This window comes from Euleptes europaea, chromosome 19 (assembly GCF_029931775.1).
Source record: "Euleptes europaea isolate rEulEur1 chromosome 19, rEulEur1.hap1, whole genome shotgun sequence".
Taxonomy (NCBI): Eukaryota; Metazoa; Chordata; class Lepidosauria; order Squamata; family Sphaerodactylidae; genus Euleptes; species Euleptes europaea.
In genome coordinates, this window is record NC_079330.1 from 24601001 (window position 1) to 24626889 (window position 25889).

A 25889-nucleotide genomic window follows, 5' to 3' on the forward strand; every position below is an offset into this window, starting at 1 on the left:
CTCTAGTTCTCAGTGCTGAGAATTTGGTTAAAAACCTGGGAATATGCCCTCAAACTGACCCGTGAATACTTACTGTGAGCCAGCGTGGTGTAGTGGTTAAGAGCTGTAGTTTGGAGCCGTGTACTATGATCTAGAGAACCGGGTTTGATTTCCCCACTCCTCCACAGGAGCGGCAAACACTAATCTGGTAAATCGGGTTGGTTTCCCCTCTCCTACACATGAAGCCAGCTGGGTGACCTTGGGCTAGTCACACTCTCTCAGCCCCACCTACCTCACAGGGTGTCTACTGTGGGGAAGGTAAGGGATGGTGATTATAAGGTTGTTTTGATTCTTTCTTAAGAGGCAGAGAAAATCGGCATACAAAAACCAACTCTTCCTCTTCTTCCTCTCTGAGGTAAGGAGGGCATCTGGAGAGAGGAGCTGGCACACCCTGGACCTCAGACGCACCCTGTGTATCTACCTCGACCACACACAGGACATCAGAAGGACAGACACACTGGTCATCTCCATCTCTGGCCCCAACAAGGGCAAGAAACTGTTCAAGACGGCTGTCAGCCGCACTTGCGCAAGTGCATCGAGGAAGCATACAGAGCCAGTGATGTTCAATTCCCGAGGGAATCACAGCACATTCCATAAGGAGCACGGCCACATCGGCGTCCTTCAACAAGAGGCATTCGTGGAGATGATCTGCAAGGCGGCCACGTGGTCCTCAGTATCCACATTCGTGAGGCACTACTGCCTGAATACCTATTCCTCTGCGGACGCAGCCTTCAGCAGCAGAGTGCTCCGGTACGACACAGACGACGGCAGTTGGTGCTCAAACCCTTGCTAATGTTAAGATTGTCCCCTCCAACACTTCTGTGCCCGGGAGGAGGGTTTTTGCATCAGACCTCTCTGCCCATTTACCAGCCCTCTGTTGAAGAAGAAGAGTTGGTTTTTATATGCCGACTTTCTCTACCGTACCACTTAAGGAAGAATCAAACAGGCTTCCAATCACCTTCCTGTCCCTACAACAGACACCCTGTGAGGTAGGTAAGGCTGAGAGCTCTAAGAGAGATATGACTAGCCCAAGGTCAAGCAGCAGGCTTCATGTGGAGGAGTGGGGAATCAAACCCGGTTCTCCCGATTAGACCACCACTCCAAACCACCACTCTTAACCACTACATCATGCATACTTCAGTGTGTGTGTAGGGGGGGATGAGACTCGGCTTAGACATTGAACACCTTGCAGAAGTCTGCATCCCGAGAATGCCAGAGCAAATGTGTGTGTGTGTGTGTGGGGGGGGAGACAGAGGAAGCACCTCCGAACCCTAAGCACATTCCAAGACCAAGTGTCAAGTCAGTGCTGCTGTCCGGGGAAATTGGGGGATGCTTTCGCTCCCTCTTCTTATACTCCCAAAAAAAACATGAAAGTCACACACGTGCATATATAGCTAGCATTACACATTTTGGTTTGCAAGACCTGAACAGGACTATAAGCGACAGGATATTTTAGAGATTGTTGATTCAGACAGTTGGCATAAGTCGGAAGCGACTTGACAGCACATAACACCCAAACGCTTCCAACTGCAAATACCTGTAATTCTACACCACAGAAACCCCTGGCCCTTGGCAGAACCACCCCCACCACCAAATCAGACCAGCCTCCACTTGGACAATGAGGAAGTCAAGAGAGGAAAGGGAGGGATGGGAGCAAAGGCAATGCCCTGGACTGAGGCGTACTTGCAGGGGGAAGTGGAATCTTGGGGGCAGGGAAGTCTGAGGCAGTGAGAGACGTTCCAAGCTGGACAACGGGGTGAGTGGCAGGGCAGAGCACAGTGCATTCTGACCCATGCACTCTTCCTAGATCTGCCCTGCCACCAGGATAAGCCAACCGTGAGGTGCTGGAAGACACAAGCATGCAGCAGCCGACGGGGCCTGAGGGGCCTGCAATGGCACCACAACCTGCTTCATTTTTTAATACAGCATCCCTTAAGAGCCAGTGTGGTGTAGTGGTTAAGAGCGGCAGGCTCTAATCTGGAGGGCCGGGTTTGATTCCCCACTCCTCCCCATGAGCGGCGGACTCTAATCTGGAGAACCGGGTTGGTTTCCCCACTCCTACACACATGAAGCCAGCTGGGTGACCTTGGGCTAATCACAGCTCTCTTAGAGCTCTGTCAGACCCACCTACCACACAGGGTGTCTGTTGTGGGAAGACGAAGGGAAGGTGATTGTAAGCCGGTTTGATTCTTCCTTAAGCGGCAGAGAAAGTCGGCATACAAAAACCAACCCGTCTTCTTCATCTAAACCTTTTTTAAAGCGTTCCTTTAAAACAGGGAGAAAGAGGTGGGTGAAGCAAGAGACACGACCTCTTCGAAGGGCAAGAGAAAGGGGAACTGGAAGCAGGAAATGGAGCCACCCCCGTGCCAACCTCCCCCTCTCTGCATGATCTTCCCCAGGACATGCTCCAAGGCCAGGGAGGGGCGCACAAGGGAAGGTTCTTGGCAAGGGGACCTGCAAAAAAAACCCCCTAACCCCTGCATGCCCCCCCTTCTCTGCAAACTGCTCCAGGTGGACAATGTGCACTCGTTTATTTGCTGGAACCAACATGGGGGCGGAGGGAGGCCATCGGGCTGAAATGAAACATCTTGTTTTCAAGACTGTCCTGGGAGCTTGGGCGGAATGAGCTGCCATTAATCAAAAGCCCAGCACAGCGGCACCATCCGCAGGCCCGTGCCCTGGCCGTGGACCGGCACGCCAGAGGGAAGGAGGGACCAGGGGTCTCTCCCTCTCGGCAAGCTCGCCCCGAGCCAAAGGCGAGAGAGCTCTCCGCTCGCCCCGAGCCAGGTCTGGCTGTCAGAAACGTTTAAAGGTGGAAAAAAACCAAACAGCCCCGCTGGGTTTTTTGCGGGGAGGGAAGGCCGCGGTGTCCGAAGGCCCTCCTGATGTAATGGGAAACGCTCAGCCTGTGCCACCGGCTTGAAAATAAACAGGACCGCGAGGGTTAAAGGAACTGAACTTTCCACGACCCCGATCCGCTCCAGAGGCAAATAATAAGAGGAACCATCCCCTTGCCCTGTGGCCCGGAGTTTATCCTTGGGGCCAGGCTGCGGAGACAAGCGCCGGATGCGATAGGGCAGCTTGTAGGCACGCTGCCCGAGGGGCCCGGCGAGGTTGAGGAGGCTCCATCCTCACCCCACTGGCAGCTCCCCGAGGCAAAGCACACTCCCGCCGGACCAGCGCTGTCCAGGAAGGAGCTGGGGACGGGATCAGGGAAACCTCCCCTTCCCGCACAGAACCTCCTGCTGTGGCCGTGGGCAGGCTGTCCCTTGCTCCTGATGTCCCAGGAGGGAAGGGGCAGCAGAAGTTTCTCTGACGGATGGGCCGGTTTCGAAGGGAAGGCCTTTTACACCCTGGGCATCGAGAGCAAACGCATGATCCAGCTTCGCTTTACGAATCAAAGGTCATCTTTCTCTTGCAGCTTGAGGGCAGATTAAAAAAAGCACACTTGATAACCACACATTGGCCGAAGAGCCACACAGCACAAATTGTGGCTGCTCAGACTTCACGAGCAGCCCAGCCGGGATGAAACGCAGAAAGGGGCGTGCCTGGGAGTGCCCGTTGCTGGCCTTGCCCATGGCAATTTTGGGCTGACCCTTCCTTGGAGGCGGGCTGACCAGTGGTCCCCCTACAGAGCCCTGCCAATGGCGCCCGTCTCAGAGGCCACTGGTGACCACCAGAAAACTGGATGCTGCCTACTTTTGAAGCAGAGGGGAGGAGGAGGAACAAGAAGAAGAGGGAAAAGAGGAAGAAGAAGAAGAGGAGGAGGAAGAGGAACAGGAAGAAGAGGAACAGGAAGAAGAGGAAGAGGAGGAGAAACAGGAAGAAAAAGAGGAAGGAGGAACAAGAAGAAGAGGAGGAAGAAGAGGAGGAGGAGGAAGAAGAGGAGGAGGAAGAGGAAAAGGAAGAGGAAGAAGATGATGATGAGGAGGAACAGGAAGAAGAAGCGGAAGAAGAGAAGGAGGAGAATCAGGAAGAAGAGGAAGAAGAAGAATTGGTTTTTATATGCCGACTTTCTCTACCACTTAAGGAAGAATCAAACTGGCTTACAATCACCTTCCCCTCCCCACAACAGACACCCTGTGGAGTAGGTGGGGCTGAGAGAGCTCTAAGAGAACAGTGACTAGAGCACTGTGACAAAGCCCACCCAGGCACAACCATCTCCTCTCCTTGAACACCTGGGCCGGCCAGGGAGACTGGGGAAAGGGCACTGAGATCAAGGCCACTCCAGGTTTGCCAGGTTGACCTGGGGAACTCGCGCTCTCCTCACGGGCACAGCTTGGGAAGCGCCTGGTGCGTGAGTGGGTTCTGCTGAAACTCACCTATGGGGGTAAGCAGGCGGGGGGGGGAGGCAGTGGTGGGCCTGGGCAGATCTGCTGCCTCGTGGGACTCGACTGGTGCAGACCTTGGCCTGCCTGGGGGCCTTCTCATGCAGGCGGCGATTAGCGCCGAACACAATGACCCCATGTTCCAGGCCTGCAGGGGCCCCACGGAGGTGGCCGTTTCCTGTGCAATACCAGCCTGTTTAAACACTCACACACCAGCCCCACAGCTGCAGAACAAACCCGGAAAGGCTGCGGTGGAAGGAGACCAGCGCTGCGCTCCAGATGGCAAAACGCTCGGGCCTCTCCGCTGCTCTCGGGTACGGGAGGGGGGAAAAGATGGTTCAGCGCCCCCACCCCCGGCCATCGCCTGCCCCGGAGCAAGACTGTCCTCACAGGCGGTCCTGAAGCCCACCCTCCCTCCCCCGTTTTTAGAAGAAGAAGAGTTGGACTTTCTCTACCACTTAAGGGAGAATCAAACCGGCTTACAATCGCCTTCCCTTCTCCTCCCCACAAAAGATACTTTGCGAGGTAGGTAAGGCTGAGAGAGCTCTAAGAGTGCTGTGACTAGCCCAAGGTCATGCAGCAGGCTTCATGTGGAGGAGTGGGGAAACCAACCTGGTTCATCAGATTAGCCTCCGCCGCTCATGTGGAGGAGTGGGGAATCAAACCTGCTTCTCCAGATCAGACTCCACCGCTCCCAACCACTACTCTCTACCACTACACCATGCTGGCTTCCAAGAAAGGCGTCTCCACAGCCTCCACTGGGAAACCACAAAGCCGAGGGCAGAGAGGCCGACTCTGCCACACCTTGGTGGTGATTCCTGGCGCAACAGGTGCCACATGAACATGGCAACGCAACCCCAGGGAACACCATCTGGAGGGATGGCTCAGTGTGTACGATGTCTTCACTGGGGTAGAATAGCAGCAACGCTTGCATATTAAGGAGGCTGATTCTGGAAGTTAGTTCTGAGCGCAAGGGGGGAAAGGGACTGCTTGGCATGCAGAAGGGCTGGGGTCGCCAGCTCCAGGTTGGGTAGGCTGCCAACTTCCAGGTAATATAAAAAAGACTCAAGGTACTGGATGCTAAACATTTACTTGTGAAAATGACATCAACTTGAGAAACCTATTTAACGTCATATATACAATTGCAATATTTACAAAACATAGAAAAAATACACTCCTGCTATTACAACTGATCTCCAGCTGACAAAGACCTGTTCCCCTGGAGAAAATGGCCGCTTTGGCAATTGGACTCTATGGCACTGAAGCTCCTCCCCTCCACAAACCCTGCCCTCCTCAGGCTCTGCCCCAAAAACCTCCCGTTGGTGGACAGGGGGACCTGGCAACCCTAAGGTTGGGAAATACCTGGAGATTTGTGGGGCAGAGCCTAAGGGGGGTGGAGTTTGGGGAGGGACTTCAATGCCATAGAGTCTCATTGCTAACGTGGCCATTTTCTCCAGGTGAATTGATCTCTATTGGCTGGAGATCAGTTGTAAAAGCGGGAGATTTCAAGCTTGTACTGGGAGGTTGGCAACCCTAAGAAGAGCCCACGTTCAATCATCCAAAAAAATTATTTTAAAGGATTTCAGGAAGAAGAATTGATTTTTATACGCTGACTTTCTCTACCACTTAAGACAGAATCAAACTGGCTTACAATCACCTTCCCTTCCCCTCCCCACAACAGACACCCTGTGAGGTCGGTGGGGCTCAGAGAGCTGTGACTAGCCCAAGGTCACCCGGAAAGCTTCATGCGTAGGAGTGGGGAAACCAACCCGGTTCACCAGATTAGTGACCACTGCTCATGTGGAGGAGTGGGGAACCGAACCTGGTTCTCCAGATCAGAGTCCTGATCTGGAGAACCAGGTTCGGTTCCCCACTCCTCCACATGAGCAGTGGTCACTCCAAACCACCACTCCTAACCACTATGCCACGCTGGGAAGTGGTACTGGGCCTCTCTGCCAGAAATATTAGAGCCACTGTCCATCGCAGCACAGAGCAATAGGTGAAATGGACCAAGGGCCCGCCTCCATCTCTGGGAACTCTGGCTGATGTGCCACCAAGACAGGCCCACACAGCTCACAAGACAAGCCCACATAGGGATTCCTCCTCTTTTCCCACAGGAAAACCTTCAGCCCCCAGTCCAAAGGAGCAGGCAAAGGAGTCTTCCTTTGGCTGCTTCTGCCATTGCACGCACTTGCCAGTTTCGAACTCTCCACCCAGCCTCTCCGGCCTCCATTTAAAAAACTTCTCCTCTCTGGACCGTGGCAGAAAATACCCCTCCCCTCCCCAGTCTGCCTCCAAGCACCGGGAAAAGTCCTTTCAGAGCCTGAATCAGCATGCCAATTCAAAGCCCTTGGCCTCTCGGTATCATTCATTCTCCTTCCTGGATACAGGTTTTCAGGGAGCATGGGATTTCCCAGCACATGCATGAAGAACATGGAGCCTGAGAGCAGGCAGAGGTGGACTGCAGGGAACAGCCAGGGTCAAGGGGCAGGAGAACACGTTCCAGGCTGTCCGAGCTCAGGTTTTGTCCTAAGGCTCCACCGGGTTTCACCCTACACCTACTTCCGATCTGATTCCCAAAGCCTATAAGTGAGCAATTCACGAAGAAGAAGAATACGAAGAGGAAGAAGAGGAGTTGGTTTTTATATGCCCACTTTCTCTACCACTTAACCGGCTTATAATCACCTTCCCTTCCTCTCCCCACAACAGACATCCTTTGAGGTAGGTGGGGCTGAGAGAGTTCAGAGAGAGCTGTGACTAGCCCAAGGTCACCCAGCTGGCTTCAGGTGTAGGAGTGTGGAAACAAATCCAGTTCACCAGATTAGTCTCCGCCGCTCATGTGGAGGAGTGGGGACTCAAACCCGGTTTTCCAGATCACAGCCCACCGCTCCAAACCACTGCTCCAAACCACAAATCACACCATGCTGGCTCTCATGAAGAGGGAAGTGCTTAGATTCTTGGGGTGCTGAATTTGGCAGCTTAGATTCTTGGGGTGCTGAATTTTTGCTGCTTCCTATACCTTGCAGGCATGACTGCAGAACTGCAAAATACTACATGGTGCACCTGTGTGAGAGAGAGGTGCGTGTCTTTTGGGGGTTGAAAAACAGAGATCCCCAAATATTCCGCTTTGCACCTGATGCAGTCCCATGGCTACATAGGATATGCACAGCCCTGATTTTCTCTCTCCCCCACCCCAACTGAATATACCGTCAAACCTCTTGGAAAGGTCACGGCCCCCCTGCGCTTGGCTACTCTCCTTGCCCCCGAATGCAGGCTTCCTTCCTAGGCCCGAGGAAATGCCTGCTTCCCCGTGCCTGGTGCTCCAGCAATGCCACATCCTCTCTCCCCGCCCCCCCCTCCGCTCCCGCCTGCATCCAACGGGAGAGCAGAGTGGAACGCAGCCCCGTTTCCACCAGGAGGACTCCAATCCGGGCGGGTGATAAATGCACTCCAGCGCCAATTAGGAAGATATATAGCATCGCAGTGCGGGCAGCCTGGTGAGGCGCGGAGGGCTCTCCAGAGTCCCAGCTATGTTTCCCATTATGTAACCCTGGTCATGGGCAGGCCGCCAGACTCCAAATGAAAAAGAGACTCTGGCTTGGCACAGCTTCTATTTTCCTATCCTCATTCAGGGTCAGCGGAGTGTCATACAGCTGCAGAGAAAGCTCTGGGGATTAAACCTGGGAATGGCTCCAAAGGCTGAGACCCGGGTTCAAGTACCAGCTGAAAGCAATAAGCCAACTGCCAGAGCCTGCACAGAGCTGAGCAGAGCCGGCCTCGGCACCGGGGACTCCTGGGAAAAACGACCGCCAGGGATGGAGAAAACAAGGAGCGCCCCAGCCGGCAGGCCACTGTAGCGGCTTGGGGTGACGGGGCGGGGGGGGAGGCTTCTGAGCCTCTCTATGCTGCTTGAGGCACCTCCGCGAGGAGGATAGCGCCCCCCCCCCGGGTTCCCTCAACCGAACGCAGCAGAGACAGAAGGTGCTTAAACCTGAACTGGTCAAGGGAGGGGAAGACAGGACAGAAGTTCACAGGGGTTAATTCCTGAAAACGAGAGATGCCAGAAGTAACGCCCTGGCAGTTCAGCCAGCGAATATCGGAGGCGGAGGAAAAGAGCGCTGTGGTTGCTCTCAGGCATCGACTGCAGCAGTGCGCCCCACATTCCGGTGCTGGGCCCAGGCTCAGAGCACAAGTCCAAGAGCTTAAGCCCGGCCCTGCTCCCGTCCGTCCCCCCACCCCACTTTTCTGCGCTGCTCACTACTTGGCCTGCGTTCATCACACCTGCACGCAAGACCCAGAGTGGGCAAGAGGCCTGCCGGGGTCCCGGGGAGCCTGGGAGACCTCCCCCTCCCCGCAACGCAGAAGACTGCTGCCCAAGAGCTGATAAGGGTTAGAGGAAAAGAGCTTGGGGAGAGCAGAAGGCAGGGAGAGGGGAAATGCCCACTTCGGGAAGATGGGGGGGGGGACACCAGTTAGCCTGTAAACAGAGAGGCCTGGGTGCGAGTCCAGCCTCCGGCAGGGCTTGGACATGCCCTTGCGCGCAGTCTCTGGTCCCTGTCTGGAAAATGGGACGGGGGCAACTTCCGCGCGTGACTCGCACCCCTCCAGCGCTGGAAGAGGGCAACAGGAGTCAGCCGTCTGACCGCCATGCCGGTGCCGGTCCAGGTTGGAGCGCCTGCCCAAAGATGGGCAACGGTTCACATGAGCAGGCAGCAGTCCCCACCCACCTGAACCAGCCGGCAACACAAAACAGACGCGCTCCCTCTCCCCAAAATGGGGCCCGGCACTTCCTGTGTGAGATTTCCATTTCCTCAGCCAAAATGAAAAAGCAGCAAGAAGTGGTGGCAATAAAATGGGGAAGAGGGCTGGGGATGAACGGATATCCTGCCAGCTCCACGCGGGAGCGGGAGCCCATTTTTAGCTGAAATCTCTTTGCTGGATGATTCCTGATGTGCCTTCTCTGTCACCCCAAGCCCTGCCTCTGTGGTGGTGGGGGGGAGAGAAGGGAAGCTCTGGATCTGGTGGAGGGCGGGAAAGACTGCAAGAAAGTGGCAAAAGAGGGAGCATGCTCAGATGGTGCCTTGTGGGAGAAGGTTTTTTTTTGGGGGGGGGGTCCATTCCCAAAAGATTCAAATAACCAAACAGATGTAAATAGTATTCAGCCAGAGCTGTTAACCCTTTGAGACGCACTGAGCCACCGGCACCCAGCTGCCACAGCTTTGGGGGGCAAGGGGGGGCAAGGGGGGGCGAGGGGGCACGCTGCTTCCTTGGTGGGAACACCAAGGATACTCTTAACCCTGGGGTACACATGAAGCAGCCTTAAACCGAATCAGACCCTTGGTCCATCAAGGTCAGTATTGTCTACTCAGACCAGCAGCGGCTCTCCAGGGTCTCAGGCAGAGGTCTTTCACATCACCTCCTTGCCTAGTCCCTTTAACTGGAGATGCCGGGGACTGAACCTGGGACTTTCTGCATGCCAAGCAGAGGCTCTACCACTGAGACACAGCCCCTTCCCAAAGTACACATGAATCCATGAAGCTGCCTTATACTGAATCAGACCCTTAATCCATCCAAGTCAGTATTGTCTACTCAGACCGGCAGCGGCTCTCCAGGGTCTCAGGCAGAGGTCTTTCACATCACCTCCTTGCCTACTCCCTTTATCTGGAGATGCTGGGGATTGAACCTGGGACTTTCTGCATGCCAAGCAGAGGCTCTACCACTGAGACACAGCCCCTTCCCAAAGTACACATGAATCCATGAAGCTGCCTTATACTGAATCAGACCCTTAATCCATCCAAGTCAGTATTGTCTACTCAGACCGGCAGCGGCTCTCCAGGGTCTCAGGCAGAGGTCTTTCACATCACCTCCTTGCCTAGTCCCTTTATCTGGAGATGCCGGGGATTGAACTTGGGACCTTCTGCATGCCAAGCAGAGGCTCTACCACTGAGACACAGCCCTTCACCTAAGTATCTGAGCTAGTCTGATTTTCTGGGCGGACAGCATAGGATACAAGAGTTTCAAATAAATAAAGAAGGAGAAGAGCCGGCGTGGGGTTCTGCTGGACCTGGACTGGGTAGACCTGGGCTCGAAGCCTTACTCAACCACGAAGCTCATTGGGTGACCTCTCTCCACCTCACAGATTAACCTTTCCATGCAGACCGTGGAGGTGGACAGGGGCTTGCTAGGGGGTGGCCTCTACATCATGATGAAAGAGGCCAACCAGCTGGCTCCAGGGTGTAGTGAATGTAGTGAAGGGATCATGAATCGCTAGGTGTCCCCTGGACACACGAAAGGACTTAACAACTCCTGCCCCGGTGGTGAATGTCTCCTTTTTGGGCATGGTGCTCAAGCAGGACACTTCCAGTCTTTCTTAGAGGAGACCCATACCAGTCCATATACAGTGGAACAGCCTTGCTCTCTCTGACCAATGACCTTCGCCAGCAACCCTACTGGTGCTCCTAGATTGCTCCCTGGCTTTCAGAGCCAGCGTAGTGTAGTGGTTAAGAGCGGAGGACTCTAATTTGGAGAGCCGAGTTTGATTCCCCACTCCTCCACATGAAGCCTTTTGGGTGACCTTGGGCTAGTCACAGTTCTCTCAGAACTCTCTCAGCCCCACCTACCTCACAAGGTGTCTGTTGTGGGAACAGATGAAGGCAATTGTAGGCCGCTCTGAGACTCCTTAAAAGTAGAGAAAACCGGGGTATAAAAACCAACCACTACAGAGTGGTGTAGTGGTTAAGAGCGGTGGTTTGGAGCAGTGGAGTCTGATCTGGAGAACCAGGTTTGATTCCCCACTCCTCCACATGAGTGGCGGATGCTAATCTGGTGAACCAGGTTTAGTTTAGTTTACTGCTGTCATGGTCATAGACCAGGTTGTTTTTCCCACTCCCACACATGAAGCCAGTTGGGTGACCTTGGGCTAGTCACAGCTCTTAGAGCTCTCTCAGCCCCACCTACCCCACAGGGTGTCTGTTGTGGGGAGGGGGAAGGCCAGGTGATTGTAAGCCGGTTTGATTCTCCCTTAAGTGGTAAAGAAAGTCGGCATATGAAAACCAACTCTTCTTCTTCTTCCTCCTTCTCAATAGGATTCATCTGGACAGGTTGGCTGAGATGAAAACTACGAAGAAGCTCTGGGCCACGGGGTAAAGCAGGAACAGCCCCTGGGTGAAGATTGAGGCTTTCCCCAGAAACTTAAAGCGTAGCAAGTGAGACACTGCAGGGAGGACATTCTGCGGGCAGAGGCCTGAAAGTGGGCACCCCAGAGCACGTGTGTCAGAGTGCTCTGAGCTTCTTGCTTCTAGAGCAGGGGTCCCCAACCTTCTAGAGCAAGGGTCTGGGGCACCGTGGGCCAAACATCCCGTCAAGTTGGCCGGTGGCAGGAAAGTGGTGCTGCTCAGCTCCACGACATTTGTACAGTGGAGTCCCACAAGGCTCCACCTTCTCCCCAGGCGCCTGTTCAACATTTAGGTGAAACTGTGCAGAGATCGCCAAGAGAACCTGGGGCAAATTATCACCGACTTGCGGACACTGTGACACTGCAGCATTGTGGTTAAGAGAAGGAGCTGTGATTCAGGAGGAGCCCAGCTCAGATCTCACCTGTGTCACAAACCCACTCAGTGGTTTAAGGAAAGCTGTTTGTTGAAACTGGGCGGGGCTTTTGCCCAGACAGGCTTCTGAGTGGCCATTAGTGATCTGATTGGCTGTACAGATTTTTTAAAAACATTGCTTCAGCAGCAGCTGCCACCACACCACCAGGATCTTCACTGTATGACTGGAGGTAAGCTGCAGCTGCTACTTTGTGGATGGCTCTGCCTCCTGTGGCAGCCATTTGCGGCAGCCACTTTGTGGCTGTGCCCACCACCCTGTGCCAGAATTCCAAAGAGGCCTGCAGGCTCAAAAGGCTGGGGACCCCTGCTCTAGAAGCAATGTGCTCGAGGCACTCTCACACACTTGCTCTGGGGTGCCCACTTCTGGGACTCTACCTGTAGAATGCTTTACCTGCAGTGGGTTGCTTGTTATAATTTAGGCTTCTGGGAAAAGCCTCACTTTTCACCAGGGCTGCTCCTGCTTTACCCCTTGGTCCAGATCTTCTTGGTAGTTTTCATTTTTTGCTCTTCTGGTGCATTTCAGCGTGAGAGCCAGCATGGTGAAGTGGTTAAGAGTGGTGGTTTGGAGAGGTAGACTCTGATCTGGAGAACGGGGTTTGATTCCCCACTCCTCCACAGGAGCGGTGGACTCTAATCTCATGAACCGGGTTGGTTTCCCCACTCCTCCACATGAAGCCAGCTGGGTGACTTTGGGCCAATCACAGCTCTCTCAGCCCCACCTACTTCATAGGGTGTCTGTTGTGGGGAGGGGAAGGGAAGATGATTGTAAGCTGGTCTGATTCTTCCTTAAGTGGCGGAGAAAGTCAGCATATAAAAACCAACTCTTCTTCTTCATTAGGAAGCTGAATTATTGATGGTTGCTTCATTTGTTCATGTAGTGTTTTACCTGATCTCTTTATCACACTGCGATTTTATAGACTGTGTTGTGAGCCATCGTGTCTATTTTCTAATGGACAGTATGGGATAGAAACATTTTAAATAATGAACCAACCTCATAGAGATGTTCTGGGTATAGGGAGGAGCGGAAGCCTTCAGGAGCTCCTTGAAGAAGGCAGAAGAGACAGATTGGACAGGTAAATAAATAATCGTACAGGTAAGTGGAAAGTGCCATCAAGTGGCAGACGACTTATGGCGACCTTGTAGAACTGTCAAGGCAAGAGACGTTCAGAGGTGGCTTGCCACTGCCTTCCTCTGCACAGGGACCCTGGACTTCCTTGGTGGTCTCCCATTCAAATGCTAACCAGGGCCGACCCTGCTTAGCTTCTGAGATCTGATGAGATCAGGCTGGCCCGGGCCATTCAGGCCAGGGCAGGTAAGTGAATAAGGGTAAGAAATTCAAACTGCCCCAAACACAAGCTGATACACAATGGGGAAACCAGAATGCCCTTGCCTTTCTGGAGGAGGACGAAAGGGTGGTAAGGCAGGAGGGAGGGAGAGAAGCACAGGGCCTGGAAGGACTGACATACGGTCTAGGCAGCTCCAGAGCGCTGGGCGGGGGATTCCAGGTGTCTGAGTGGCCCAGCATCCAATCCGACCAGACCTTGATGCTGGGAAGAAGCTCTTTGACGTCCTGCGGCAAGGAGGAGACCTTGATGTCACCCTCGGTGGAGCTCCCCTGGTGCCCTGCTGCCAAGAGAAAAAGGGGAGGCCTCGTTAAGGTTCACCTCTCGGCCAAAACTCCTCAGAGCCATTGGCAGAATCTTCCCTGCCATCTCCTCCTCCCTCTCCAGTCCTCATCTTGATGGTCTGAGGCAGAGGGAGACCCCACTGGGCCAGACCAGTGTCTTGTTTGTGGGCTTCCTAGAGGCACCTGGTTGGCCACCGTGTGAACAGACTGCTGGACTTGATGGGCCTTGGTCTGATCTAGCAGGGCCTTTCTTATGTTCTTATGACCGAGATCAACAACCCCAAGCTGTGTGCTGTAAGGAAGGCTGAGGAGGGCTTGAAAAGTTAAGGCAACATGTTGGCCCCATGTTGGCCTCTTCATACATGAACACATGAAGCTGCCTTAAAGTGAATCAGACCGTTGGCCCATCAAGGTCAGTATTGTCTACTCAGCCTAGCAGCAGCTCCCCAGCATCTCAGGTAGAAGTCTTTCATACCACCTACTGCCTGGTCTTTTTTAACTGGAGATGCCAGAAATTGAACCTGGGACCTTCTACGTGCAAAGCAGAGGCTCTTGAAATGAGCCACATCCCCTCCAAGACTCAAGAGCAAAAAGGCTCCCTGACGTAGCCAGCACTACAGCTTTGACAGGCCACGGGGAACCCAGAAAACTCTGCCCTATTCCTGATTTCCAAGTGGAGGGTTAGGCACCAAGGGGCCATGTTAACTGGGCTGCCCATTCTTCCAGGAGGTCATCCAGAAAATAGTCATGGGTCCTCTTGAGTGCTCAGAGTGAAGCATGCCTCCAATTTCAATGCACACAACAAAACCTGTTTTCAAGTTTCAAAAAGTCTACAAAACACTAGTGGTGGGGAAAAAAAATTGTCCCCCCCATTTGGGTATATTGCACCTGCACAACATTGGTGTTCCCAATATTCCCAAATTCCGGTACCAATATGGTATTTGGATTTGAGTTTTTTTTCAGGAATCCAAATTGGGGGGGGGGGTGTCTTTTATTCGCTATGGGGGAAATGTCTGGGTGGCTGGGTGGGTCGTTTTTGAAGGTACAGGCACCAAAATTGCTGCAGAGCTGCTAGCGCCTGTCCTTTAAGTAACCCCTCAAATTTCAAGTAGATTGGACCAAGGGGTCCAATTCTGTGGGCCCCTGAACAGGGTGCCCCCAACCATCCTCCATTATTTCCTATGGATGGGGGGGAAGGAAAAAAACCCCTCCAAGCTGCTTCCAGGCAAAAGCCATGCCTGCAAGCGGCATCACTGGTCAAACCACGCCTCCCATGGAAGAACCAACACAACAAGCCCAACAGAACCATTTCAGAACCCAGGAATCCCAGCAGAACCACAAGCCAATGTGCCAAGCCAAACAGAACTAAATCAAACCAGAGAATCTCTGCAGTGGAACTCAAGGTTGGGGGATTTTGCAAACCCAGCAGAAGGAAGGGCAATGCAGAATGCCCAGGAGAACCCAGTGTCAGTCTGACAGTGCAAGCTCGACAAAGGTCATGTCAAACCAGAGAATCTCTGGAGTGGAAACTGGGGGCAGGGGGTTTGTAAGCCCAGCAGAAGAAATGGCAATGTAAAGAATGCCCAGCAGAACCCAGTGCCAGTCTGTCAGTGCAAGCTCAACAAAAGTCATGTCAAATCAGAGAATCACTGGCAGCATTCCACATTGGGGGGGGGATTTTTGCAAGCACAGCAGGACCAATGACAGAATGCCTAACAGAACCCCAGTGCTAGTTTGGCAGTGCAAGATTAACAAGGCTAATGTGCATCCAGAGAAACACTGACAGCAGAACACATCCACGCCGGGGGTGGGTTGGTGGGTTGCAAGCCCAGCAGAACCAATCACGGCGTCCAGAATGCCAAGCAGAACTCCAGTGCCAGTCCAGCAGTGCAAGCTCAGCAGAAGGACTAATGTGCATCCAGACAGAGCAGAAGAAACCCAAGCACAGAGTGAGCAACAGTGTAAATGCAGCAAAGGGAACACAAAGCAACACTTGCAAAGAAAAAAACCCTCCTGAAACTGACAAAGAAACCTGAAACTGACAGTAGCAGCCCTCTAAACGCCCAGAGGCTCAATCACAAAGGCAAGGCAAGGGAGGGCAAAGGAAAAAACAGTCCCCAGGAGCCTGAAAACACTGGCTCCCAATCTTCCTGAAAATGCTGAATATTTGGGGGACTTTTCAGGACCTTTTTTTTTTTTTTTTGGTTTTCTAAAAAATCTCAAATATTTGAGAGAGCCAAAAGTACCCCAAAATACCACAATAAGGTATTTTCGGGCATATTTTTGGCTCAGTTTCACCCAAATGCACACCCCTACAAAGCACTATATAGCTCCCAGCACAAGAGGCCACTACATGAACATTGAGGATAAAGCCAAATCCTGTCAGTAGAACAGCTAGGCCAGAATAAACGAAGCAAACATGCATGTCTTTGCTTCTTTTGTGCCTAATTCGTGGGGATGAGCAAATCATAACTCTGACTCGCACAAAACCCACACGCACCAACCAACAGAAATCCTACCACCCCCACCCCCGGTTTCTGTGATTTCACCAGGCATCATCATGATCATAACAACCAGATAGTACTTTGAACGCTTCTTAAAACTCAAGTTGAACTCTGAATCCAGTACCAAATCCTGCACTTGGGTGGGTGGGGTGTGGTTGCAGGAGGCCAGAATACACATAGCAGCAGAGCTTGGGCAGGCTTCCATTTAAACAAAGTCAGGGATTAAAAGCACCCATATCAGAGAGGCTCTTTTATATGTTAACAGGCAGAAGAGCAGAGGTGTGTGTGTGGGGACGACGACGAAGGGTGGGGTCTTCTTGCCTGAATGCAAGCTTCCTTCATTCCCTTTGATATCTAGAAGCTGATGCCCAAGTGCCAAGATTGACTGCCACAAACTGCAGTGATGGCTACTAGGATATATGGCTTTACAAGGGGAGTGGGACCACTCATGGAGGAGGGGAAGTGAAACAGTGACCGTTAGCTGTGTTGACTAAATTAGGCCACCATAAGAACATAAGAAAGGCCATGCTGGATCAGACCAAGGCCCATCAAGCCCAGCAGTCTGTTCACCCGGGGGCCAACCAGGTGCCTCTAGGAAGGCCACAAACAAGATGACTGCAGCAGCATTATCCTGCCTGCAATCTCCTCTGATACTGGAAAGAATAGGTATTCATAATTAGTATTCATTTTGACCAGTGGCTATGATTAGCCCTCTCCTCCATGAACATGTCCACTCCCCTCTTAAAGCCTTCCAAGTTGGCAGCCATCACCACATCCTGGGGCAGGGAGTTCCACAATTTAACTACCCGTATTTTCCGGTGTACAAGACGACTGGGCGTATAAGACGACCCCCCATTTTTACAGTTAAAATATAGGGTTTGGGATTGTCCCGAGTCCGCGGCCTAGGGCCAGCCCTCGGGACTGCGCCCCAACCCCGAGGCCGCCCCCAGACCTCCTGGAGCGGCCCAACCCGAGTCCGCGGCCTGGGGCCGGCCCTCGGGACTGCGCCCCAACCCCGCGGCAACCCCCTGTCCTCCTGGGGCGGCTCAACCCCCGGGGAAACAACACCACTTACCGGGGCGGGAGAAAGAGGGGGCGGGGGCGGCCGGACGAGCTGGCAGCACGCCGGGAGGCAGGGCTGGCGGGAGGAACAGGAGGAGGCCGGGGGCCGACCTCCCGGCATGGAAGAGTCTGTGCCGACCCGGCCCGGCTGGAGCAAATCCTGGAGGCGAGGCGGGGAGGGAGCCTCCCCGGGCAGCGGGAGCCCCGCAGCCAGAGACGCCGGCTGTAGCCAAGGCTCAGCCCCGGGCTCCGGTGGGAGGGTGGGAGCCCGAAGCGGCGGGACGTGGCTCTCAGGGGGAGTCGGCGAGGGGAGAAGGGAGAGGGGAAGAAGAGGGGGACGGGGGCAAGAGTAAGGGCCCTCGAGAAGGGCGAGGCTAAAGGCGAGGGGAGGACTGAGCCGACGGCCAGTGGAGGGCGGGGCTAAAGGAGGGTTTGGAGGGGAGGGAAGCCCATAAAGACAGAAGCTGAAGCGGAGGCCGGGGAGGAAAGGGGGCATGTTGGGTGTGCTAGGCAGCAGCAAAAACACCCTGTGCCGGGAGAAGAGAGTGGCCACCCCAGCCCCGGCCAGCCAGCCGCCTGCCTGCCTTGCGCTGCCACTGGAGCGCAGCCGAGCACTTCCCTCCGTGCACCCCGGTGCGCCTGGCTCCGACTCCGAGCCAGGCAGTGAGCGCCCTCGCCAGGCTCGCCTCCCCTCCCTCCTCCGGCAGACATGGACAGAGCAGAGGCGGCTCCCCAGGCAGATTCTCCAGTCCTGCTCGGAATTCAGCATCCGGCGTATAAGATGACACCCGGCGTATAAGACGACCCCCGACTTTTGAGAAGATTTTCCTGGGTTAAAAAGTAGTCTTATACACCAGAAAATACAGTATGTGTTGTGTGAAGCATGCAGTCTATCTCTGATAGGGATAGCTGCTGGGAGGCAATGACGGGAGGAGGAATCTTGGCCTGCTTCTTCAACATCTGGTCAGCCACCGAGGGAAACAAGATGTTGGACTCGATGCACCACTGGTGTGACCAGCAGAGTTGCCCTCAAGTTCCCAAGCTCAGGCAAGCAAACTGTGGACTCAGCAGCGGAGCAGAGCCGCCTGGCCCGGCCTATCCTTTCAAGCACCAATCCACCCCTGCCCAGCTTACCGAGGGAGGCTTCTTGTAGCAAGACGGTGCAGCGGTTGACTAATATGGCAAACATGGAGAGCCCGAAGGCTGTGGCCTGTTCCTGGATCACTGAGCGGCAGTCTTCAGCGAGGCACTCTGTGGGTGAAAGCAAGGAACGGGTGAGAGTTCAGCACCAGGACCCAGCAGGGCAGAGCAGAAGGCAATCCAGTGCAGGCCCATTTTCTGGTGGGCTGGCTCATGGCTGCCAAGCAAAGAATGCTGAAAGAGGCAGACGTCAGCCTGATCCAGACAGAAAAATTCCCAACTTGTGTCATAAGAAAGAGCAGTGATGAGGGAATCGTTTTAAAGTTAATTTTAATTTATTCATACCATTTTTCTCCCCAACAGGAACCCAAAGGGGCTTATAACATTGTTCTTCCCTCTTCCACGTTACCCTGACAACCCCCACCCTCTGTGAGACAGGTTAGGCTGAGAGCGGGAGTGACAGACCTAAAGTCACCCAGTGATCTTCCATGGGAGTTGGCATGTGAACTTGGGTCACTCCGATGCTAATTGGACACTAACCACTACACCATACCGGCTCTCATTTCACTCAGTTTAGTGCTGCCTTGGCTGATGAAAGTTCTTGAGCCTGGGGAAGGGCTGTGGCTCAGTGGTAGAGCATCTGGTTGGCATGCAGAAGGCCCCACGTTCAATCCCTGGCATCCCCAGTTCAAGGGACTAGGACCTCTGCCTGAGACCCTGGAGAGCCACTGCCGGTCTGAGTAGACAATACTGACTTTGTTGGACCAAGGGTCTGATTCAGTGTAAGGCAGCTTCATGTGTTCATGTGTTCTTAACTGTTTAGGAGCGGGGCCGTGGCTCAGTGGTAGAGCATCTAATTGGCATGCAGAAGGCCCCAGGTTCAATCCCTGGCATCTCCAGTTAAAGGGACTAGGCAAGTAGGTGATGCGAAAGACCCCTGCCTGAGACCCTGGAGAGCCACTGCCGGTCTGAGTAGACAATACTGACTTTGTTGGACAAAGGGTCTGATTCAGTAGAAGGCAGCTTCATATGTTCTTAACCTTTTAGGAGAGGGGCCGTGGCTCAGTGGTAGAGCATCTGGTTGGCATGCACAAGGCCCCAGGTTCAGTCCCCAGCATCTCCAGTTAAAGGGACTAGGCAAGTAGGTGATGCAAAAGACGTCTGCCTGAGACCCTGGAGAGCCACTGCCAGTCTGAGTAGACAATACTGACTTTGTTGGACCAAGGGTCTGATTCAGAGTAAGGCAGCTTCATGTGTTCATGTGTTCTTAACTGTTTAGGAGCGGGGCCGTGGCTCAGTGGTAGAGCATCTGGTTGGCATGCAGAAGGCCCCAGGTTCAATCCCTGGCATCTCCAGCTAAAGGGACTAGGCAAGTAGGTGATGCGAAAAACCTCTTCCTGAGACCTTGGAGAGCCACTGTTGGTCTGAGTAGACAATACTGACTTTGATGGACCAAGGGTCTGATTCAGTTTAAGGCAGCTTCATGTGAACTCTTGCTTGGTACCTTTGAAAGACATCAGAGGGCCACGGAGAGGCACTAAACAAAAAGGCAGACCAACTTAGGCTGAAGTCAGCTTCCTCCCCGCCGGTGCTCTCTCTCTGCCACACGCAAGCAGCAGGATGCTGCCACTAGACAAGAGGAAGACAGGAGGGCTCTCCATGAAGGGCTCCATGCAACTCTTGCTGCCCCTTCCTCCTGTGAGTGTTTGGTTGGGAGGAACAAGCAGAAACTCTGGAGGTTCTAATTGGGAAGTGCTCTGCCTCACACATGGAGGACTGCTAAGTGGTCCAAGCTGGTAGAATGCTGAATCTACCTGGACTCAACGAATGTGCTAAAAGACAGGCATACGGACTGCTCTCCTGAACCAAGGAGAAGCAGAGAAGGCCCGAAGCACTGGATGAAGGTGGGAAAGAGCAAGGAGAACTGGAGAAGGTGTCCACAGGCATCAGCTGAAAAAGGGGCCCCCATGACAGAAGGGCCTATGGTCACCAGCCAAGGCAGCACCAGCAGCATCTCTGCCTGCACAGAAGAGCAACGTGGAAGCAAAGCGCAGCGAGCAGTGAGCGGTGCAGCTGGTTGCAAAGCAACCCTGGATACCCCCACCCCTGCTAGAACGGCCGGGGATGTGTCTATCCTGGGAGTGAAGGATGCTCGACTGGAGATCACGGCCACTGGGAACTGCCCTTGTCCAAAAAACAAGCCTTTGTCCAACCTTTAGTAAGCAAATCTTCATCCAGCTCTCTTATAGACAAGGGCTGATTCCTGTGCAGATCCAAAACACACATAAACACACACGCAATGGGGCCAGCCACAGCTACCATTTGTGTGTGTGAAGTGCCATCAAGTCACGGCCGACTTATGACAACCTCAGCAAGGGGTTTCCAAGGCAAGTGATCAAGTGGAGGTGGTTTGCCATTGCCTTCCTCTGCAGAGTCCTCCTTGCAGGTCTCCCTTCCAAGCATCAACCCTGCTAGCTCCTGAGATCCGACGAGACTGGGCTATACCGTGCCGCCTTCCCTCCCGCAGCTACCGTTTGGTAGACTACAAACCCCAAGGAACTCCAGGGTCTATAGAAAAATATGATTTGCTAAACAAAAAAGGGGGAGGGAGTAAAATTACCCCAGATGTTAAGAGCAACGTCTGCACCTTCAGCCTGACCAAGGAAAATACAGTTCCAGCAGCATTTGTAGGTTGCAAGCCAAACTGGCACCAAACACTGACAGAGTGGGGCTGGCTGCCAGCCCCACGGGAAGGGTGGAAGGGTGTGTGTGTGTGTGTGTGTGTGTGTGAGAACCAGTGGCAGCGGAGATGGGGGGAAATGGAAGCAGGGGGGAAGGGGGCATCAGAGAAAGACTATGATTTCCTTGCAGGTAGATTTCGAACACTGATTTTTTTTTAGTCCGCCACTCACCCAAAGAGTCTTGCGGCAACTTACTACATCAAAACAATATAAACGAGTTAAAAACATTACAATAAATAACAAATATATTAACATTAAACTATTAAGCTGGACAATAAGAAAGCTGACAGGAAGAAAGTAGACTCCTTTGAAATGTGGTGTTGGAGGAGTGTGTTACGGATACCGTGGACTGCCAAAAAAACCAAATCAGTGGGTTATAGATCAAATCAAGCCTGAACTGACCCTAGAAGCTAAATCACTAAATTGAGGCCATTGTATTTTGGTCACATTATGAGAAGACAAGAGTCACTGGAAAAGACAGTCATGCTAGGAAAAGTGGAGGGCAGCAGGAAAAGAGGAAGACCCAACAAGAGATGGATTGACTCAATAAAGGAAGCCACAGCCCTCAATTTGCAAGACCTGAGCAAGGCTGTCAAAGATAGGACATTCTGGAGGACGTTGATTCATAGGGTCGCCATGAGTCAGAAGCGACTTGACGGCACTTAACACACACACATTAAACTCTTAAAATATGGCGCCTGCACCATCCCATTAGTAAAACACCCCAAGCTTGCGGATTACACTCCAAAGCCAACCTAAACAATTTGGCCTTGCATGCCCTGTGGAAACTAAACAAGTCCAAGGAACGCCCCCCCCCCCATCGTCCCCCCAGACCTGGCTTGGTTATTTTAGTGGAAATTGCTCAGCAGCTTTGAAGGCTATCTTTGCAGCCACAAGGACTAGAAACTTGCTTTTTCTATCTCTTAAAAAAAGTGAAAGATTCTTTTAAAAAACACCCCAAAACTCTGGAGCAACCGGCAAGTCCCACGTTTTGGCAACCCTCACCGCACAACAGCAGCCTTGCAGAATCAGTGGCAATTTCAATCACCATTTTTTTCAGCACTGCATGAAGCTTTTTCCATTTTGACTTTAAAATCGACGTTTGCATTTCCCACATCTGCCAAATGGCCCCTTGTCTAAACGGCAACTCACTGGCACTTTCTGTACCACACAGATGTTCTAAAGTCAGGCAACAACCTCCTTTAGCAAGACCGACCAACGCTTCACAAAACAGCGGGCAAACCTTTGAGTTTCCCAGAACTCTGTAACTTTAGATGGTCAATATACAAAAAGCGGGGGGGGGGGAGAGGAAAGAAAAAGACATTTCAGAGCATGGTGAGAAAAGCCCAAAGGCTGCCATTGGTGCCCTGATGAGTGAGAAGCAGGTTTTAAGATGCACCAAAGGCTACTGGGAAGAGGAGAAGGAGAAGAAGGAAGCAGAGGAGAAGAATTGTTTTTTATATGCCAACTTTCTCTACCACTTAAGGGAGACTCAAACCGGCTTACAATCACCTTCCCTTCCCCACAACAGACACCCTGTGAGGTAGGTGGGGCTGAGAGAGCTCTATCAGAGCTGTAACGTGCCCAAGTTCACCCAGCTGGCTTCCTGTGTAGGAGTGGGGAAACAAATCCAGATCACCAGATTAGCCTCTGCCGCTCATGTGGAGAAGTGGGGAATCAAACCCGGTTCTCCAGATCAGAGTCCACCACTCCAAACCACTGCTCTTAACCACTACACCACGCCGCTCCCTCCTCTCTTTAAGAGTGTTAAAGCCGGCGTAAGTCAACCTGCCACCTCCCCAGCACAGATAAGAACCTGCAGGGCCCTAGGAAGGCAGGCAGCAGGAGGACAGAGTGGTATAGGGGATTCTCCCAGCAACAAAGCTAAAGATTGACTGCTACAGATGCAGAAGACATCCCCCCTCCATAAGCAGAATCCCATCGGAAGATCTGAGACAGCGGAAATTTACAATGCAGAGGGCCAGCAGTCCTCTCCCAGGTCAAGGCCAAGTATGATTGAGCCAGGGGGGTCAGCTGACAAGATCTGCTTCCATCATCCGTACTGAGCCTGGTGCGGGACGCCAGAAAGAAGGGCCAACGGCACCCCAGCAGAACCCGGAGGAAGGCTCCTCGCTCCCTGCCCTCTGGACGGTCCCACGTTTGGACCTGCCTGCTTGTCCTGGTGCCAGGCACTGTTCCGGCCTCCATAAATCTACCTGGATCCTCTTACGTAGCGGGGGGACATTTTGGTTTCCAGGAGAACATAATATTCATGGAAAACATAAACCAACTGTCGTCAAAGTTGTCGGGGCTCAGGAAATGGAGCGGCCGGGAGAAGGCTGCCATGTGGCCGGATGTTATGCGTTTCTAATTAGCGCGATACATCTTTCAGCAGCCGCGAGTGTCCTTTTGCTGGGAAACGGAGAGTGCTGCCGTTGTTATTGTAACTGTCAAGGAGTGCTTAAACAGATAATCTCCAGGAAAAGTGATAAACACAGCCCTCTCCCCACCAGGGTGTGCTGGACACCATCACCAGGCCCTCCTAGAGGGCAGCGTGGCCAGGTCACGAGAAGCAACGGGATAAGGCTCCCACTGGAGATGCAGGGGGCGCCGGGGGTGGGTGGGCTGTCCGCTGGGGCAGGAGAGGCAAAGATGTCAACGCCAGAGCTTCTGCTCACAAGTCTGGCTGGACTGCAAGGAAAAAACAAGAACTGGGTTACGGAGCGCAGCCCGGCCATCCTCAGACCAAACGCCGAGCCGTCAGGCTGATTCAGAGGCATCCTCATAGAATCAAAGAGTTGGAAGGGACCACAAGGGTCATCTAGTCCAACCCCCTGCACAATGCAGGAAATTCACAACTACCTCCTCCACACACACCCAGTGACCCCTACTCCATGCTCAGAAGATGGCCAAGATGCCCTCCCTCTCATGATCTGCCTACGGTCATAGAATCAGCATTGCCTCTGCTTAAAAACCTCCATGGAAGGAGCACTTACCACCTCCAGAGGAAGCCACTAAGGAACCGCTCTGTTAGAAAATTCTTCCTAATGTCTAGATGGGAAACTCTTTTGATTTAATTTTAACCCATTCGTTCTGGTCCGACCTTCTGGGGCAACAGAAAACAACTTGGCACCATCCTCTATATGACAGCCCTTCAAGTACTTGAAGACGGTTATCATATCTTCTCCTCTTTGGGCTCCTCACCCCACTCTAAGCCACAACTCCTCATGCAGGCCTGTCTGCAAATGTCCAGACTAGCAAAGAGTCACATGGGTATTCATTTTCACCTGTCTCTTCGGCCCACTAAGGTTGGTGGGCAATGTTTGAGTTCCCCAGAATGTTTTGCCAAGCAGAAAAATTCTGTGAAGCTCAAAGGCATGCACAACCTTAACCTAAGCCTGTGCACTAAATATCTTGACAGATATTATAAAAGAAGGCTTGGCCTGAGGGCTGAGAATTAGGGACTGGGAAGCAGCAGAGAGAGACCAGGGTAGCACAATTTCATCAGATCTTGGAAGCCAAGCAGGGTTTGGCTTGGTTAGATAAAAGAGAAGGAGAATGAGGAAGAGTTGGTTTTTATATGCCCATTTTCTCTACCTTTTTAAGGAGAATCAAACTGGCTTACAGTCTTCTTCCGCTCCCCACAACAGACACCCTGTGAGGTAGGTGAGGCTGAGAGAGCTCGAAGAGCATTGTGACTAGCCCAAGGTCACCCAGCAGGCTTCTTGTGTAGGAGTGGGAAAGCCAACCCGGTTCACATGAACACATGAAGCTGCCTTCTACTGAATCAAACCCTTGGCCCATCAAAGTCAGCATTGTCTACTCAGACTGGCAGCGGCTCTTCAGGGTCTCGGGCATGGGTCTTTCACATCACCTACCTGCCTAGTCCCTTTAACTAGAAATGCCGGGGATTGAACCTGAGACCTTCTGCATGCCAAGCAGATGCTCTACCACTGAGCCACAGCCTCTCCCCAGATTCGAGTCCGCCACTCATGCAGAGGAGTGGGGAAACCAACCCGATTCACCAGATTAGAGTCTGCCGCTCACGTGCAGTGGGGAATCAAACCTAGTTCTCCAGATCAGAGTCCACTGCTCTTAACCACTACGCCCCACTGGTACTCCAGGAGGTCCAGGGTTGCTATGCAGAGGCAGTCAATGGCAATGAATGCCTCTTGCCTTGAAAACTTTGTGGGGGGTCAGCATAAGACAGCTACAACTTGACATCCCTCCGCCCCAAAAAAGAGCCAGAGATCTGCTCCAAGGAGAAAAGGAGAACAGCGAGGAGATGGCTTCCTGGCCAGCCGGGCCAGTGAAAGTGAAGCAATGCAGGGAGCCGGCCTTGCTCTGGCTCATCAGTGACCCAGCGGCAGCAGCTGAGAAAGACACCCCCTTTTCCACCAGCTGGCTAGCCCGACAAGGCGGGAGGAGGCAAGCGGACACCACCTGGAGGCATTCGGCCGCCGCCGCCCTTATCGCAGCTCAGACGCTGGGAGTGTTTGTCTCGTGAGTCACTCGCAGCCAGACGGTGCTGGCACTGCAAAGCCCCCCCCCCAACCCCCACATGGCTGGGTTTCTGCAGGAAATGGGCAAGAGAGGAGAGCATCAAAGTGGGGTCGATGCTCTCGGAGCACCAGGGAGATGCATCGGGAGGACAGCATGCAAACCAGACAGGAATGCAAGCCCCCCAAACTGGGTGGGAGGAAGGAGAGGCGGGCCTGGCTGGGGACGTTTCCCTGCAGCCCCAGCACCAAGTGAATCACAGGACACGCAGCAAACACGTAGCTCCTTCCAGCAGAGGCAAACCCTTTACCCTCCCCAGTGCTTAAGTGTCCCATTTAGGC

At 53.2% G+C, this 25889-nt stretch overlaps 1 protein-coding gene across 3 annotated transcripts in view; it reads right to left on the reverse strand.

The window, feature by feature from the left end:
- SMG6 (SMG6 nonsense mediated mRNA decay factor) overlaps positions 1-25889 on the reverse strand; it is a 119403-nt gene that overhangs the window by 41051 nt on the left and 52463 nt on the right. For 2 of the 3 annotated variants that reach the window (XM_056865207.1, XM_056865205.1), the window contains exons 11-12: positions 18302-18418; positions 13441-13600 (exon numbers count right to left, since the gene is read on the reverse strand). In XM_056865207.1, coding sequence (XP_056721185.1) covers positions 13441-13600; positions 18302-18418 — 277 coding nt within the window. The remainder of the gene's footprint in view (positions 1-13440; positions 13601-18301; positions 18419-25889) is intronic. The other variant, XM_056865206.1, reaches the window with a different exon arrangement.